Source organism: Miniopterus natalensis, chromosome 1, assembly GCF_054644295.1.
Source record: "Miniopterus natalensis isolate mMinNat1 chromosome 1, mMinNat1.hap1, whole genome shotgun sequence".
Lineage (NCBI taxonomy): Eukaryota > Metazoa > Chordata > Mammalia > Chiroptera > Miniopteridae > Miniopterus > Miniopterus natalensis.
In genome coordinates, this window is record NC_142081.1 from 61,382,362 (window position 1) to 61,396,760 (window position 14,399).

Genomic DNA, 14,399 nt, shown 5'->3' on the forward strand with positions numbered 1-14,399 from the left:
TCTCTCTCATTATTAATGTTTCTATTTCTCTCTCCTTCTCCCTTCCTCACTCTGAAATCAATAATAATTTAAAAAACTATACTTTTTAAAAAAAGAAGTTTGAGCTTTATTCTGTATGCAACTGGGGAATCCTTGGCAGTTTGGAAGCAGAGACATGACATGATCAGGAAAATCTGAAACAATATGAAAGGAGGGTCAGAGAAGAGGAGGTTCTGTTATTGGGGGGGCAGTGATGAAGTTATTACAAATGTCCAGGTTCTGAGATAATGAGGGCCAAGACCAACATGTGGCTGTGAAGATGGGCAGGAAGTCCTGTGGGATAATTAAAGGAAGTGACCAGCCGGAAATGTGGGTGTGGATATTAGATATCAAGGCTGTATATTCAAACATTAAAGTCATGTGGGTCCTGTTGAAGTTGTGGAAGAAAAAACACCTAATTTGAGTAAAGAATCATTTAGAAAATCTGATGAAAGCAGGTGTTTCAGTCTCAGAGGCTTCACAATACCCACCAAAAGCCAAATAAAAGTTCATGGCCCAGCCAGGCATGGCTCAGCAGTTGAGCATCGCCCTAGGATCCAGGGGATTGAGATTCAATTCCCGGTCAGGACACATGCCTGGGTTGTGGGCTGGATCCCCAGTCCGGGGCGTGCAGGAGGCAGCCAATCAATGACTCTCTCATCATTGATGTTTCAATCTCTCCCTCTCCTTCCCTCTCCCTTCCCCTCTCTAAATAAATAAAGATATATTTAAAAAAAAAAAAAAAAAGTCCATGGACATCAGTTAAGAACACCTGATTAAAAAAGAAAAACAATGACAGAGAGAAAGCCCCACAGAATGACCTCACCCAAGGGGCAGGGAGAGGGAGATAGTGGTCCCCAACCTTTCTCACCTGCTACAGAGACATTGACTACTGCCCATCAAAGAGGTTACAGAAGCAGAAGAGGAGGGTAAGAGGAGAGAGCAAGAGAAAAGAAGTTTGTTCTTAAGGTCAGAGGTGCCTCACACAACACCAGGGGGGCTAACCGCATAGCGAAGATGAAGAAAGATATGGATCCAACTTCTAAGTTTTTAGATGTCTGGAAAAGACAAATTGCTCAAGTGGGAGCAGCCAGAAAGCCTCATCAAAGAGCTCAGGTGGGCCTAGAAACAAAATCAGGTGTAAGTGGAGTACAGAGCTTCTGGGGAGGCTGGAGAAGAGGAAACTTTCAGGCCAGAATCAGGCCTCTTTCTTTACAAAACTCAGCAAGGCTTGTTTCTTCAATGAATGAATAATTCCTATACTTATCCACATAACATACTGCAGGTGTATAGGAGTGTGCCACTGCCTACATGTGTGCTTTGTATTGTCTGCATTCACCAAATGGCCTATCTATCTACAGACATATATTACTTATAGTTAGGTATTTACATAGAGGTATATGTCTATTTGCATACAGACATATGCATATACAGAGTAATTCTGGAAGTGTCATTACTTAATATTTATTAAACATCCACTTGCCCCTTCTTTATATATGCTGTAACTGGGGACTTGGTTCTATCACCCCAAGGTTCATGGGGATTCTTTAGGGAAATTTCTTTCTGGTCTCAGTATCAAGAAGAGTTGATCTCTTGAGCAATTTTCTTTCTTTTATTTTTTGTTTTCTGTCTTGCATGTAACAGAAATGGAATTTTAGATAAGTCTTCCCTTTTGAACTTGACTGCTAGAAATACAGGAGATACGTTTTTCATCCCACTTGTAGCAAGTGTTTTGGACTCTATGGAGTGCAGGTTTAGAAAATGACTTTCATTTCTGGCTCCATTTTAAGGACCTTATTTTTCACTGTACATTTCACATACTTTTGTAGCTTATGTTTGTAAGCTATCTTGAATTCTTATTTGTTTATTTTTAGGACAAGATGGCATATAAATATAAAGCAATATATAAATGAAGTTGCAGAAGGAGGCTCTGAGGTCCAAACATCATGGCTGGGAAGAGTCCTATTACTGTGGCTGGAGTTGTGGCACGTGACAATGATAATGGCCTGTTATCAGGACAGCCCGGCAGTGATTACAGGGAGTCAGATCTCAGCCAAGTCCTAGTTCTCTGTTGTTTACTACTGTCTGCTGTCTCTCTCTGTTCCATGACTATGTCATGGAAGGCATATTATTCTCTAAACCTTAATTTTCTCATTTTTAAAATAGTGACCTCTTGGTATATGGGGGAGATGGATTAAAATGAGGCAATATATAGAAAGTACTTAGCAAAATGCGCTCCATCAACATTAGCTATCGTTACTACCACTTGCAAGCAGGGGTAGGCCGCCATTCCTGGCCAGGCCTGCTGTCCCAAAGTTCTCCGCACTCCTCCCCACCCCTGTTCCCCTCCTCCCACACCTCCTTCGCCTACAGATGCCAGGCAGCTGTCTCCCACCAGACACGCCTCACGGCCCAGAGCGCACCTCCACGCCACCGCCTCCAGCACGGTACAGGGCAGGTGTCTCCCGCAGTCTTGCAAATTGTTACCAAAAGACCTCCAAAGGCGCAGCCTAGGGCACATCCACAACTTTGTCTTAGTTCCTTACTCCGCCTCAGCTCTGAGCTCTCATCTATCCGAAAGAGGCCCGAGAGGGGCCAAGGGGGCCTCAAGGCGGCAAGGGACAGGGGTTGGGGGTTGTTTCCAGAGAGCCGCTGGGCGAAGCGGGTCCCCTCGGGCGCACACCGGCTGTGCAGGCGCGGGTAGGGGGGCACCCCGTGCACCCGGCGCCTCCCCGACCCTCCGTCTCCCCTTCGGCCCGCGCTCGCGGGCTGGGAGAGGCAGACGGCGGGGGCAAACGGCGAGGGCTGGGGGAGGCGCTGGCCTCCCGGCGCTACGGTCCTGGGGCAGGTTTCAGAAGCGAGCGGCAGAGCGCCCACGTTTCCGACGGCCGATAACATCAGCGTGTCAGGTGGTTGGTGCCGGCGAGGCGAGCGTGAGGGCGCGCGCGGTGCGGGCGGGAGGGCGCGCGCACAAAGTTGGAGCCTGCGGGAGCGTGTGGGGCGGGCTCGCCGGGCGCCGAGAGCGGCGGGGGGCGGCCCGAGGGCGGAGAGGCCCGGGGCGAGGGGCCGCGCCGGCGGCTGCGAGGCGCTGCGATGCGCCCCGCGGAGCCCGAGTCGCCGCGCTAGGGGAAGCGGCTCCACGAGCGCGGCCGCGACCATGGGCACCCTGGGCAAGGCGAGAGAGGCTCCGCGGTGAGTAGGGGCCCAGGCCCTGGGGAGCGCCAGTGTCCTTCCTCGGGGCGGGGACCGGGGTGTGGGCAGCCCCCTGAGGCCTCTCGGGGGTAGAACGTGGGGCGGACAGGGACGCCTCCTATTTGGGAAGTTGCCGGCCGCTCCTGGGAGCGACAGGCTGGGTCTGAAGTGTGGGGAGACGCGCGCACTGGACACAAGCCCGAGGGACGGACACGCCCGGAGCGCCCAGCGCGTCGCGCCCGGGAAGCGGGGGAGGGAGCTGGGTTACGCGGTCCGCACGGCCAGAGTTCGCCCGGCGAGCTCCGGAGTTGCAGTGACCGACCTCCTCCCCCGGCACCTGGCCGCCACGCACCTGGGACTCCCACTCGCGGACTTTCCGGGTCACCCGCACCTGCTGCGGGCGCCGGCTTCTGACAGCGCCACCTGGCGGCCCTGCAGATCTCGGGAGCGCCCAGAAAAGCCAGCTGCTCTTGCAGCGAACGAGCAGAGGTCATCCAACCACATCAACTCTGGATGGAAACCTGTATTCCCCTCCACCCCTCTGTGATTCCAGAGAGATGTTTTAAAGGGGTCTTGGGGTGACATAAAATGAAGAGTGACAGTCAGTGAAAAAGCTCTTGTCTGAAGAAAGAGGCCTGGAGGGGCCAGGCAACTTTGAGTTTGTCCCCCAAAAGGCCCGAACCGGACAACTGCCTGGAGGGCAGTCTGGGCTCAGCATAAGGCTGGGCCCCTTGTGCACTTCCCTCCTCCATCCACAGGACTCTGATGGGACTGCGCCGTGCCCAGCCTGCACAAGCAGGCCCAGAAGAGGCAGGCAGCTTTGCCCTGCTGGACTTTCTAGAGCTAAAGATGCTTGGCCCTTTATGCACCCAGCCCTGTATCCCTGAGGGTCCAACGCTAGTTGCACTTGACTGAGGGGAGGGGCTTCAGTACGTTAAACTGAGTTATTCTGCAAGTGGGGAATGGACAGGACTGGAAGGAATCCTCACTAGAAGCCAATAAAAGCTACCTTCCACTGCAAAGAAAACCATGGAAGTTTCCATAAAAAGTTGAACCTTAAATTGTGGCCTCCACTGAGGTGTAACCTGTGCTGAGAGAGGATTTCACTTGAACCAGATCCGAGTGTTGACAATCTCCTTCAGCAAACTTAATGGAGCCTTAGCCAATTTTGGCCTCAGAAAACACCTTCAAGTTAATTGTTTCTCTCAGGGGTTTTTTTTTGGTGTGTGTTTTTTGTTGTTGTTTTGTTTTTAATTCACAAGGGAACTGGCTACTGTCCTTTTAAGGTATGCCTTTGAAGGCTAGGGGCTATTAGTTCTATGGATTAAAACACCTTCAAGACCTGCCTGCAGTGAAGTATTTTATAAAACCTTATCTGCAGCCATTTCACCAGAAGAGAGAGTTTTGAAGGTTTGTCACAAAGCAGCCAGTCACAAAACTGCACAGCAGAAGAGCTGAGGTTTCTGGGTGATGGTTCAGATAACCCCCATCTTCCTTGACCTCTCAGGTGGCAATTTGGTTTCTAGTAGTTTTTCTTCCTTGGTTTCTCATGCTCCAGCCCTTGAGTCTCTCTGGGCTCTCTAGTTCCCAGGTTGAATCTTTTACCACCACCCTCAAATACCCCCTTCAAGTTCTTTCTTTTTACTTGACACCCCCAGTCCCTCCTAGTTCTGGTAAAAGTATCTCACCTTATGAACCAAAGTGGTTTCCGCTACTGCTGACACAAGGAACCACTACTAGAATTAGAACCAGGGCAGTTTTCAGAGTCCTCAGTGGCCACTGCCACCAACTGAGAGAGAAAGTGGAATTTTCCTTGTATCTTCCAGCTGAGAGACTGAGGTAGGCACCTCCCAGCCCCAGAGGGAAGAGCTGCTTGTGGAGGCTCAGCCTCTGGTTGCAGGTGCCTCTTCTCCAGGGTCCAGGGAGAAGTACTGTGGAAGACGTAAGAGAAAAAGAGATTTGTACTGAGAAGGACTTTATTTTTCTCTTTCCCAACTCTGCCTCAGGTGAAGATCTTAATGGGAAAAAGGCAGAAAGCTGATTAATCCCAACACCCAACAACCAGCACCAGGTTTAGAGATTGTCAGTGCTTCCTGGAAGGGGAGGGAGCTCCAGGTGGGGAGCAAGGCATGGGCACAGGAGGCCTGACTTATACCCATCTCTGCATTGGTGGCTGGTCCCGTTGCACTTCTAAGTCTGGACCTCCACACCTCAAGGTAAAGGGCTTAGAAGATGACCATGAAGAGCCCATGTAGCCTGGGGTCTAAGGACTGTTCAGGGGACATGCAGAAGGAATAGGGCCTGAGATTCAGCCTTTATGTAATCAGTTATGCTTTAGGAGGATGTTACTTTTGCCTTAAGTTAAATTGACCTTTTCAGTCTCTCTTGCTAATCCTGATATAGTGAAAAGTGCACAGTAAATATTAAGCAAATAGAGCCAGAGAGGTGCCCAGTACAAATTCCAGATCTAGCACTTATGAGCTGTACTTGGCTATGTCATTTAGGCTCTTTTAGACTCAGTTTCAACATCACAAAATGGAGATAACATCTTTCTGGGGTATAAGCTTTAAAGACCATGTAAATCCCCAGCACAGTGCCTGCCTTGTCATAGGTACTGGATTCATGGTGGCCATTATTTTCTCTCATTTTCAGATACTGATCTGATCCCAGGGCTATCGCAGGCCCTGGGCAAAAATCAGTAATGGCCGGAAAGTCCTATAACATCAACTTGACCTTTCAGAAATCACTGCCTCAGGTTAGCAGATTCCTGATAGCCAGTTACTGATTCAATTTCGTTGGGACCACCCTAGGTCAGAACAGGGCCCAGCAGCCACCACCAGCCCAGCACCCTGGAGCTATTCTGAAATGCACCTCCCTCAAAGGGCAGGGTGTTCCCTCCACGAGTCTGGCTGTGTACTGAATGGCCCCATAGTTCACTAGTCTTTTCACAGGCTGGTTTCCCAAGTTATGAGTAGTGCTCCAGCATTTTATTTTGCTCTCAGCACTTCAGCCCCTTCTGGGTATGCCTTGTCAGAGAAACTTGCCCCAGCCCTCCACCTGCAGCTGGTTCTCCCTTCTCTGAGAACATCACACCCCTTACCTTGACGCTCACGGGATGCTTAAGATTGATAGAGTTATCTTTCCATGGTCTGGGTCTGATTCTCCAACTAGATTTTTGTATGAAAGAGCTTATAAATGACCTGTGTACGACAGCAGCTAACATATAATTAGTACATTTTACAGTTTACAAAGTGCCCTCACATAGGCTGTCCTGCTACTCTTCTCTGACCTATCATGATGTCTCACCCATGGTATAAGCACTGATTGATTAATTGATTCCATCATGTGTTTATCAGAACATATAGTGAGTAGCTAAAGTTATGGCTCTGAGGTATATTTCTTTTTCCTTTTTTTTCTTGCCTTCTCTTTGTAAACTATGAAATATGTAGACCACAGTAGGGAGAGGACAGTTAACGATATGCTGAAAGAAGTTTCCAGTAACAGCACTCATCACTGGTGAACATTCAAAGATGAAACGTGCCTCTGTGTGTTTATGTTTTTTAATGGAAGGAAAAATAAAACGCTTAATTCACCTTCATGTATCATTTTGCAAACAACATGACTTACACTGAGAGGTCATGACCAAAGGTAAAGCCAGGCAAGAGTGGACAGAGGTGACCTATAGGACTCCTAAGCCTTTCCATGTCCAGGCCTATTGTGGATTTAGCTCTGGAATAAAGTTCTCATGAGCTCTGCCTCCCTCCCCCAATAGGTAAGCATCCAAATACAGACTCAATGGAATGATGTTTAATAATAAAAATGACTCGTAATGATTACCCGTATTATCAGTGATGAAAAACAGAATCTTAAAACCCACCAAGACTTATGAGAAAGGCAGGAATAGCTTAAAATCTAAATACCACCATCCTCACCTCTCTTCCCCTGCACACAAGGGTCCTCAGTCTTTGATTTTCCCCCCAAAGTCCTTAAAGATGTTTCTGAGGCCATCTGGGCTGCTACAGCATCTCTGGTGTTGTTCAAGATGAATGAAGTTAGCCGAAGATGAGACCACCTGAAACTCATTTCCTAAGACTGAAGCCAGTGGCCTGGAAGCTAAAATGAAAAATTATTGCTAAGAGCCGAGGACTGCCAAGGTAGTCCTGCCTCTGCCTCTCCCCTTCAGGAAATGGAGACCGCAGGCCAAAGCAATCCAAACCTCAGGAGGACAAGCCCTAGTTGCAACCCTGAAATCTCACCTTGTTATTTGCTTGGGAGATGTCTCTTTAACAGCCAACCAGTCCGTTTGGTGCATTTGCCAAGTGGGAGGGGTGTATCTTCTATCAGCCCAACTCCCGGGATTAATTGTCTTATCTCTACTCCTTTCCTCTCCAATCTGCCTTCAGAGCGTGGAGCTGCCAGTTTGCCAGTCCCCTGGCCGCTCTGCTTGCACTCACTGCCTCCTCTCTCTCCTCAGGAAACCTTCCCATGGCTGCAGAGCTGCCCCTAAAGCAAAACTAGAGGCGAAGCCAGCCAGCAGCCCCTTCCCTTCCCATCCCAGCCTGGCCCAGATCCCCCAGTTCCGGATGATGGTGTCTCTGGGACATTTGGCCAAAGGAGCCAGCCTGGATGATCTCATCGATAGCTGCATTCAGTCCTTTGGTGAGTTGGCTAACTGTCCACATGCATAAAAATCACTCTATTACTTTGTTCTTCCTTTAAAATTGCTTAATAGAATAGCAACCTAGATTGCATTTTGGCTTTAAAAATAGCTTTTGAGCCTTTGAAATGTTGGAGAGAGCGTGCAGTGCCTGTGGCACATGACTGTGTGGGTGTAATAGGTCGTGATGAGAGGTGTGATTTAAAGTGAGAAAAGTTACTGAGGAGAGTTTACATTTCCATTTTTCTTAGAATGGAGGTTTTTCTCGTGACGAAAAATATCATAAAATGCAATTGTGCATCTGGTGCTTTGACTTTTTGTCCTTGTGTTCTTGGGGCACACAAAAACTAGGTTACATGAGCAAACTGTGTTGTCAGACAGAAATTTGAAAGTCTTTGAATCATTTGGACAAAAAGTCTTAATAATTCCCTTTACAATCTGGGTGGTAATTACGGTAGAATAGGAAAGGGTCAGGTAAAGCTGGAATGTCTGTGACTAGAAGATACTAGTTAAGAACCATTGCGTTTGGGGGTCAAAGATCTGGGCAAGAAGAATACAGACGCACGTCAGCAGTGAATTGTCTAGGCGCTATACTCCGTCATCACCGTAATCACCGTGAAGGATGCACGCCCGAGTGCAGCTGACAAGCAGTTATTTGCAAAGATGCCCTATTCTAAAAAATTTTATAAGTACTGTCTTTCTTTTGATTGTTAATTGTGAAATAGTGATGGAAAGGTACTAAATATTTCCTCCCTTCAAAAAAAAAAAAGAATGATTAAAATTGATGGAAAATTCATAGATTTCTAGTGTCACTGTTCCCCTTTTCATGCCCCTCCCAACCCCTGCACCTCCCATCGTGAAGCAGATGAGCACTAGACACTCAGCTCAGAAGCACCTGCCCAGCTCGGCACCCAGAAGCCTCCTGGGGAGGTTGATCAGATCCCAGGTGGCATGTCGTGCAGATGAGTTAGGACTCAGAGCTAGGGATTCCTGGCTGGACTTGTTTAGTGCTTGGTCAGACCTTATTTCTGGAATTGGGAAACACCTGACATTTCAGGAATACTCATTTAGTACACTTTATTACAACATTGAAAAGAATAGTTTGGATGATTTCAACACTGGTTTAAAGCAGTTGCTGTCAAATGTTAGTGCAGAGTCACGTGGAGGTTTTTCTACAACTCATTTGCTGGGCCCCACCCCCAAAGATCCTGCTCCCCGTAGGTCTGGGGTGCGGCCCAAGAATTTACATCTCTAACAAGTTCCCAGGTGATGCTGATGCAGCCAATCCAAACACCTGGCTTTGCTTTATTGTTTGTTGTAGATTTTTTAATCCGGAAAAGAGGGAGCATTTTTATTGCTAGTTTAACCTTAAATTTTAATTAAATTTCTATTTATGTACACTTCAATCTTTCAGTTAAGGATGCAGTTGGGAGCAGAATGAGTAGCTTTCTATTTCAAAATAACCTCCTTAGAAAAGATGCATGCGGGGAGAGGCACTAGGACACAGTGGGGACGGAGGGAGTGCAGCTGTGATAAGCTGTTTTGTCACCCTGTTCCCAACTTCAATAAACAGCAAGTTCCTCACACAGGCCTGGTAGTCATGTTCACTGGTCTTTAGCAGGGCACTATGATTATTTCATGAACAAAGATTGTTATTCCCTTTCCATTTCACTGTTCAGAAAACAGCAACCAATAATGTACCTATCATGCTTGCTTTCTTCCTCCCGTGCCAGTCATGCAGCTGCTGGCTGATTATTAACCCTCACATAATCATGACATCAACCTGAAAAATACATGTCCCATGCTGAAGTCCTTCCCTGAAAGAACCAAGCCCAATCCATGCCCCTCAACAAATAGTAGGAGGGCAAAAGATACATTGTTTTCCTGGAATATATTGAACTGAAAGATGTACCTTAAAATCCCCGAGCTGTAAAAGTCCCACAGAGTCTAATAGTCTTTTATGCATTATCACGAAGCGTTGGTCAAGTCCCCGATTGCCTCTGATGCTGTGCTGGGTCGTGCACAGGGAGAATTACAGGGGCTGAACCCCTGTTCCACTATTAGAGCTCAGAATACCTGAGAAATGCACTGTTCAGGGGGAAAAAAAAAAAGATACAAAAGACAGGTCAATAATAAGCTAAGTGCAAGGAAGAATAAATTCTTTATACCATGTAGAGTTTGAGTAAGTTCACCTCAGGGGTGAAGACATAGATTCGGGAGAACAGCCACTGTTTGTTGAGACCCCTCTTGGGGCCGTGGGAATGTTTCAGGAAGGCGGGAAGGTTAAGGTCTCAGGGCTTCAAGTATTATGTTCTGCGGAGTTTCCTGCCACAGAGTTTACATGAAAGGGGTAAAACAGAAAGACGCCTTACGTCTGGAGGGAGCAGGAGACTTCACTTGGCCTGTGATTTTGAGTCTTTGGTTATCAGTTGACTTGTCTAGTTGGGGGAGGGGAGTGGAGTGGGAGCAGCAGAGGTAAGTGGGGCTGGGGCCGCGTAGCAGACAAAGGAACCTGCACTTGGCTCCTGCCTGTAGGTCTCCCCAGAGGCGATCGGAGAATGGTACAGAGTGGGGCTGATGTTTCTCTTGAACCTGATCTCGCTGGTTCTTTCTCAGCCTTGTATAGGAGTGTTGTTCTATAGACTAAAGTAGTCTAGTTTAGCGTTTTTGTTAATGAGTTTAGATGCCATCTCAGTTTAATACCCGTAAAAATGGAGGGAAATCATACAGGAAGATGGGGAAACTGTTCTTATTTTTTTATAATCTTTCACTTCAGACCTTGATTTTAGCCACTTCTTCCAACTTGAAGAAAAAAGAGAGAGAAAAATAGTTTTGAACATAAAGACTGACTAATTAGTTCATTTATGTTCTACTACTTTCCCAACCTCACTTGCATGCAGTTGCTTTGAGGGGGTTTGAATTGGCCAGAGCTGTGCTGTCCAATATGATGGCCACTGGCCACATGTTGGCTGTTTACAGAGACATTTCAATTAATTAAGATGAAGTCAGGTGTAAAATTTAGTTCACGAATTTCAAGTGCTCAACAGCCATGAATGGGAGAGTAAATAGAAAATATTTCCATCGTCGCAGAAAGTCTGATGGGCGTGCTGGACAGGGTAGATGGCTGACTCGGAAGGGAAAAGCAACAGGCACATTTTCTGGAAACTGACAGACTTGCATTTTTCAAGCATCTCTAGGTAATAGTCTGAATACACCCTAAGGCATCATGGGCATTTGGCAGTCTTTGCTGATGGCTCTCTCTTGAGTATTATTAGCCATTAGTTACCACCTGCACTGTCCTCAGAGAACCGCTTACTACAATGCTTTTAAGAATGGGTGATCAAAAGAAGTTATATGCATATAAGCATAACCCATGGACACAGTCAATAACGGGGTGAAGGCCTGAGGAGGGGGTGGGAACGAGGGGGAGGGGGGAAGTTGGGGGGAAAAATGGGACACCTGTAATACTTTCAGCAATAAAGATAAATTAAAAAAAAAAAAAAAAAGAATGGGTGATCAGCACCTACAAATCAAGTGCACTCTTGCAGGCCTCTAGCAAGCCTCCCAGTGTCCCATACAAGGAACAGATTTGTGATTAGAAACTCAGAGCCTTGAGTCAGCTCATTGCTTTAACCATGAAGCAACCCACCCCACCTTCTGTTTTAATCAGAGGTCATGTTTTACATTCTCAGCTTATTATTGGGAGTTAATTCACCCTTCAGCCAAGCATAATGAGGCAAATCATCACAACCTGGTACATTGATGTCAGATGTATGTGAGTCACACCCTCTGTTTCAGAGGTAGAAAAGACCTCTGAAATCATCTGGGCTTTTTAAAACATTTTCACCTCGTAAGAGGGCTGCCAGCATTTGGGACCAAATGGAAGGCTTCAGATGTCCAAATTCAAAAAGATGACAGCATCACAAAGAAAACTGTAAACGTATCCCAGAAAGGGTCCCTCAGCCAGCCGCTCTCATGCTCTCCAGTGGGGTGTGGGAGGAAGCTCCAGGTCTTTGTCTTACCTGTCAGTGTGAAGGGAAATGAAGCTTAGCCTAGTATCTTATATTTAGAATGTTGTTGTTTTTTTCTTCTTGGAGTTCTGTATATATTGATTTCTTTTAAACTCAAAACAACTCTGAAATAGGCAGGTCAGGTATTATTGTCCCCGTTGGACAAATGAGAAAATAAATTGAGCCTTATGCCCCCAGCCTAAGGAGAAAAGATGCTATTCACGTGCTCCTTCCTCTGCCACAGCAGCCACTTGCAACCTCCCCTAGGACAGGCCTCCCTTCACTCAGGAGAAACCCACATGACACACAGGACAGGCCTGCAGCCTGGGCCCACATTCTGCCCAGATTAGAAATTAATCTCCATGAAATATAAGAACTATGTATTAGACCCCATCTTTATACCAGGTGTCTACCTGAAATTCTCTCTTGAGCAAAGTGTTAAATTGATTAAAATTACCACGTGCCTTGTACTCATGCTATCCAAAGACCTCCCAAACTAGAAATAGCCCCAAAGTTTTAGGTATATTTCCCACACCATGGAATAGTTGGATATTAAAAACATTATATAGACCTTAACTTTTTAAGGGTAAAACACTACACCTATTTTTAAAATTAGAGCAAAAGAAGGCAAACGCACACTCAGGACCACACAGTTTCCTCCATGGCAAAGGGAAGGGTAGATATTCCTCACCACTCTGCAACCTAGAGTCTGTGTACCAAAGTGAGATGCCCTCGGGCAACAGGAACACAAGACCAGAAGCCCAGGGCGGTCACAACCAAGAGCATACAGATGCAAGAATGGGCAACTCCAAGGAACAAAGTCAAGCGTAGATCAGGAAGGGGCCTAAGCCTTCACCACTATTAAGACAGGCCCTCCATGAAGAAGACCACGGCTGTCCCAGTAGCCTCCTCAGTGGAAGCCCCAGTCTCTAGAAGTCATGGCCACCAGGTTTCACGTGTAAAGGATGGTCCTCTGGGCACCCACTTCCTAAGGCTTCCAGGCATCAGAGCAGCTCTCAGACATGACTGTCCTTAGCCCTCTGCAGTGAATTAATTAGTATTCTATGATCAAGATGCTGTTTATTCTAAGGAGCCTCTTTGCTGCATCTTTGAATACCTGGCATCACCCAGTGCCCCAGGTTGGCATGTCTGCCCTCTCATGGGTGTGAGTTACAGTGACTGCCATCCCTGTGAAATGAGGAAGTGGGAAACCCCCTTCACTCTCTCATCTGTGCTCTCCTGTGTGGGGGTATTTATAGCAGACCTCCCACCGTGATAGAGAACAGAGGCAGTCATAAAAATGATTATGCATGAGGTTGACAGTGTCTCAGGAATCCTGAGCATTTTTGTTCAGTAATTCCATCCAGAGAGATTAGACCAACTGCTGAGAAAGAGAGACAAGCAGAGAGACAGGCAGTAGGCTGATGGTGGTAAGGACACATACTGTGGGCTCTGTAGGCTGCTGGGCCTTTACCTGGATTGGTGCCACTGATCTTTATAACAACCCCGTGAGAATATTCTTTTGCTCTTTCAATTAATAGGAAGTTGAAGCTCAGGGACATTAAAAAACCTGTGGAAAGTGGCCCAACTCATTAGCGAGAGAGCCGCTGAGATCTGAACTCTGGTCACTTGTCTCCAAGGTTCATGTTCCTCCCATCTACCAGGAGCTCTCCACCCTTAACATGTGGTGGTGGTGGGGGGGGGGGGCGGTGTTCAACTTTCAGATTCCTGAGGGTCCACTCCAGAGATTGCCACTCAGCTAGCAGTCGCTGTGGTTTTGATGGAGGTGACACATGAACTAATTTTGAGAAATACAGTGCTATGGCACACTTGCTTCTTGGACGCCCCAGAGCATTTTCTTAGGCTTTCTAGGAAAACGTGGAAAACCTGAAGGGTACAAATCCTCTGAGAAAGCAGTAGAGCCAAGTAGTTTGGTTTTTCAACTCTATGAACTAGAAGAGCACATGGTAGAGCCAGCCACCTGGGTACCTTTAAAGCAGCCCCCCAAATCTAAGTAGAGAGAGCCCTGCCCTTGAGCAGGTTTGTAGTCTTGGGCTTGCTTCTTTTAGAGTTTCCTGCATTTCTGTTTCCTTCTCAATTACAGGGACTCCCTTCAAAACTTCCAGCCTATTCATCTTGGGCCATGGAAATAAGTAGAATACGAGTGTCTCTTATTACTGTGGTTTGGTTCTTTGCATTCAAAAGCAGCATTGATATTCTGCATTTCCACCTTTAAGTTTACTGTGGTTCTGAGGTTTTGCTCCCTAATGTATGCTGGTCACACATAGATCAGAGGCTGAAAGTAGTGGCTTTGCTGGGGATGGGGGGAACTGGAGAGGTGCTTCCTATGAGTACTTCCCCCCAAATGGCACTTTTCCAACAGATTTTTTTAAGGCCATAGGTTGAGATGAAAGTTACTAAGTTCATGATGGAAACCTTAGGAAATGTGAAAGCAAAATCTATGTGCTCAGTGATTGACTGAAATAGCAGAGACTGGGCAGTCAGACCACTGGAGAAGGTCA

At 46.9% G+C, this 14,399-nt stretch overlaps 1 protein-coding gene across 1 annotated transcript in view; it reads left to right on the top strand.

Moving 5' to 3' along the window:
* Positions 1–3,175: 3,175 nt before the first annotated feature.
* RASGRP1 (RAS guanyl releasing protein 1) overlaps positions 3,176–14,399 on the top strand; it is an 80,086-nt gene continuing 68,862 nt past the window's right edge. Inside the window, exons 1-2 of the mRNA XM_087815018.1 lie at positions 3,176–3,210; positions 7,685–7,869. Of these exons, the coding sequence (XP_087671144.1) occupies positions 3,176–3,210; positions 7,685–7,869 (220 nt within the window). The remainder of the gene's footprint in view (positions 3,211–7,684; positions 7,870–14,399) is intronic.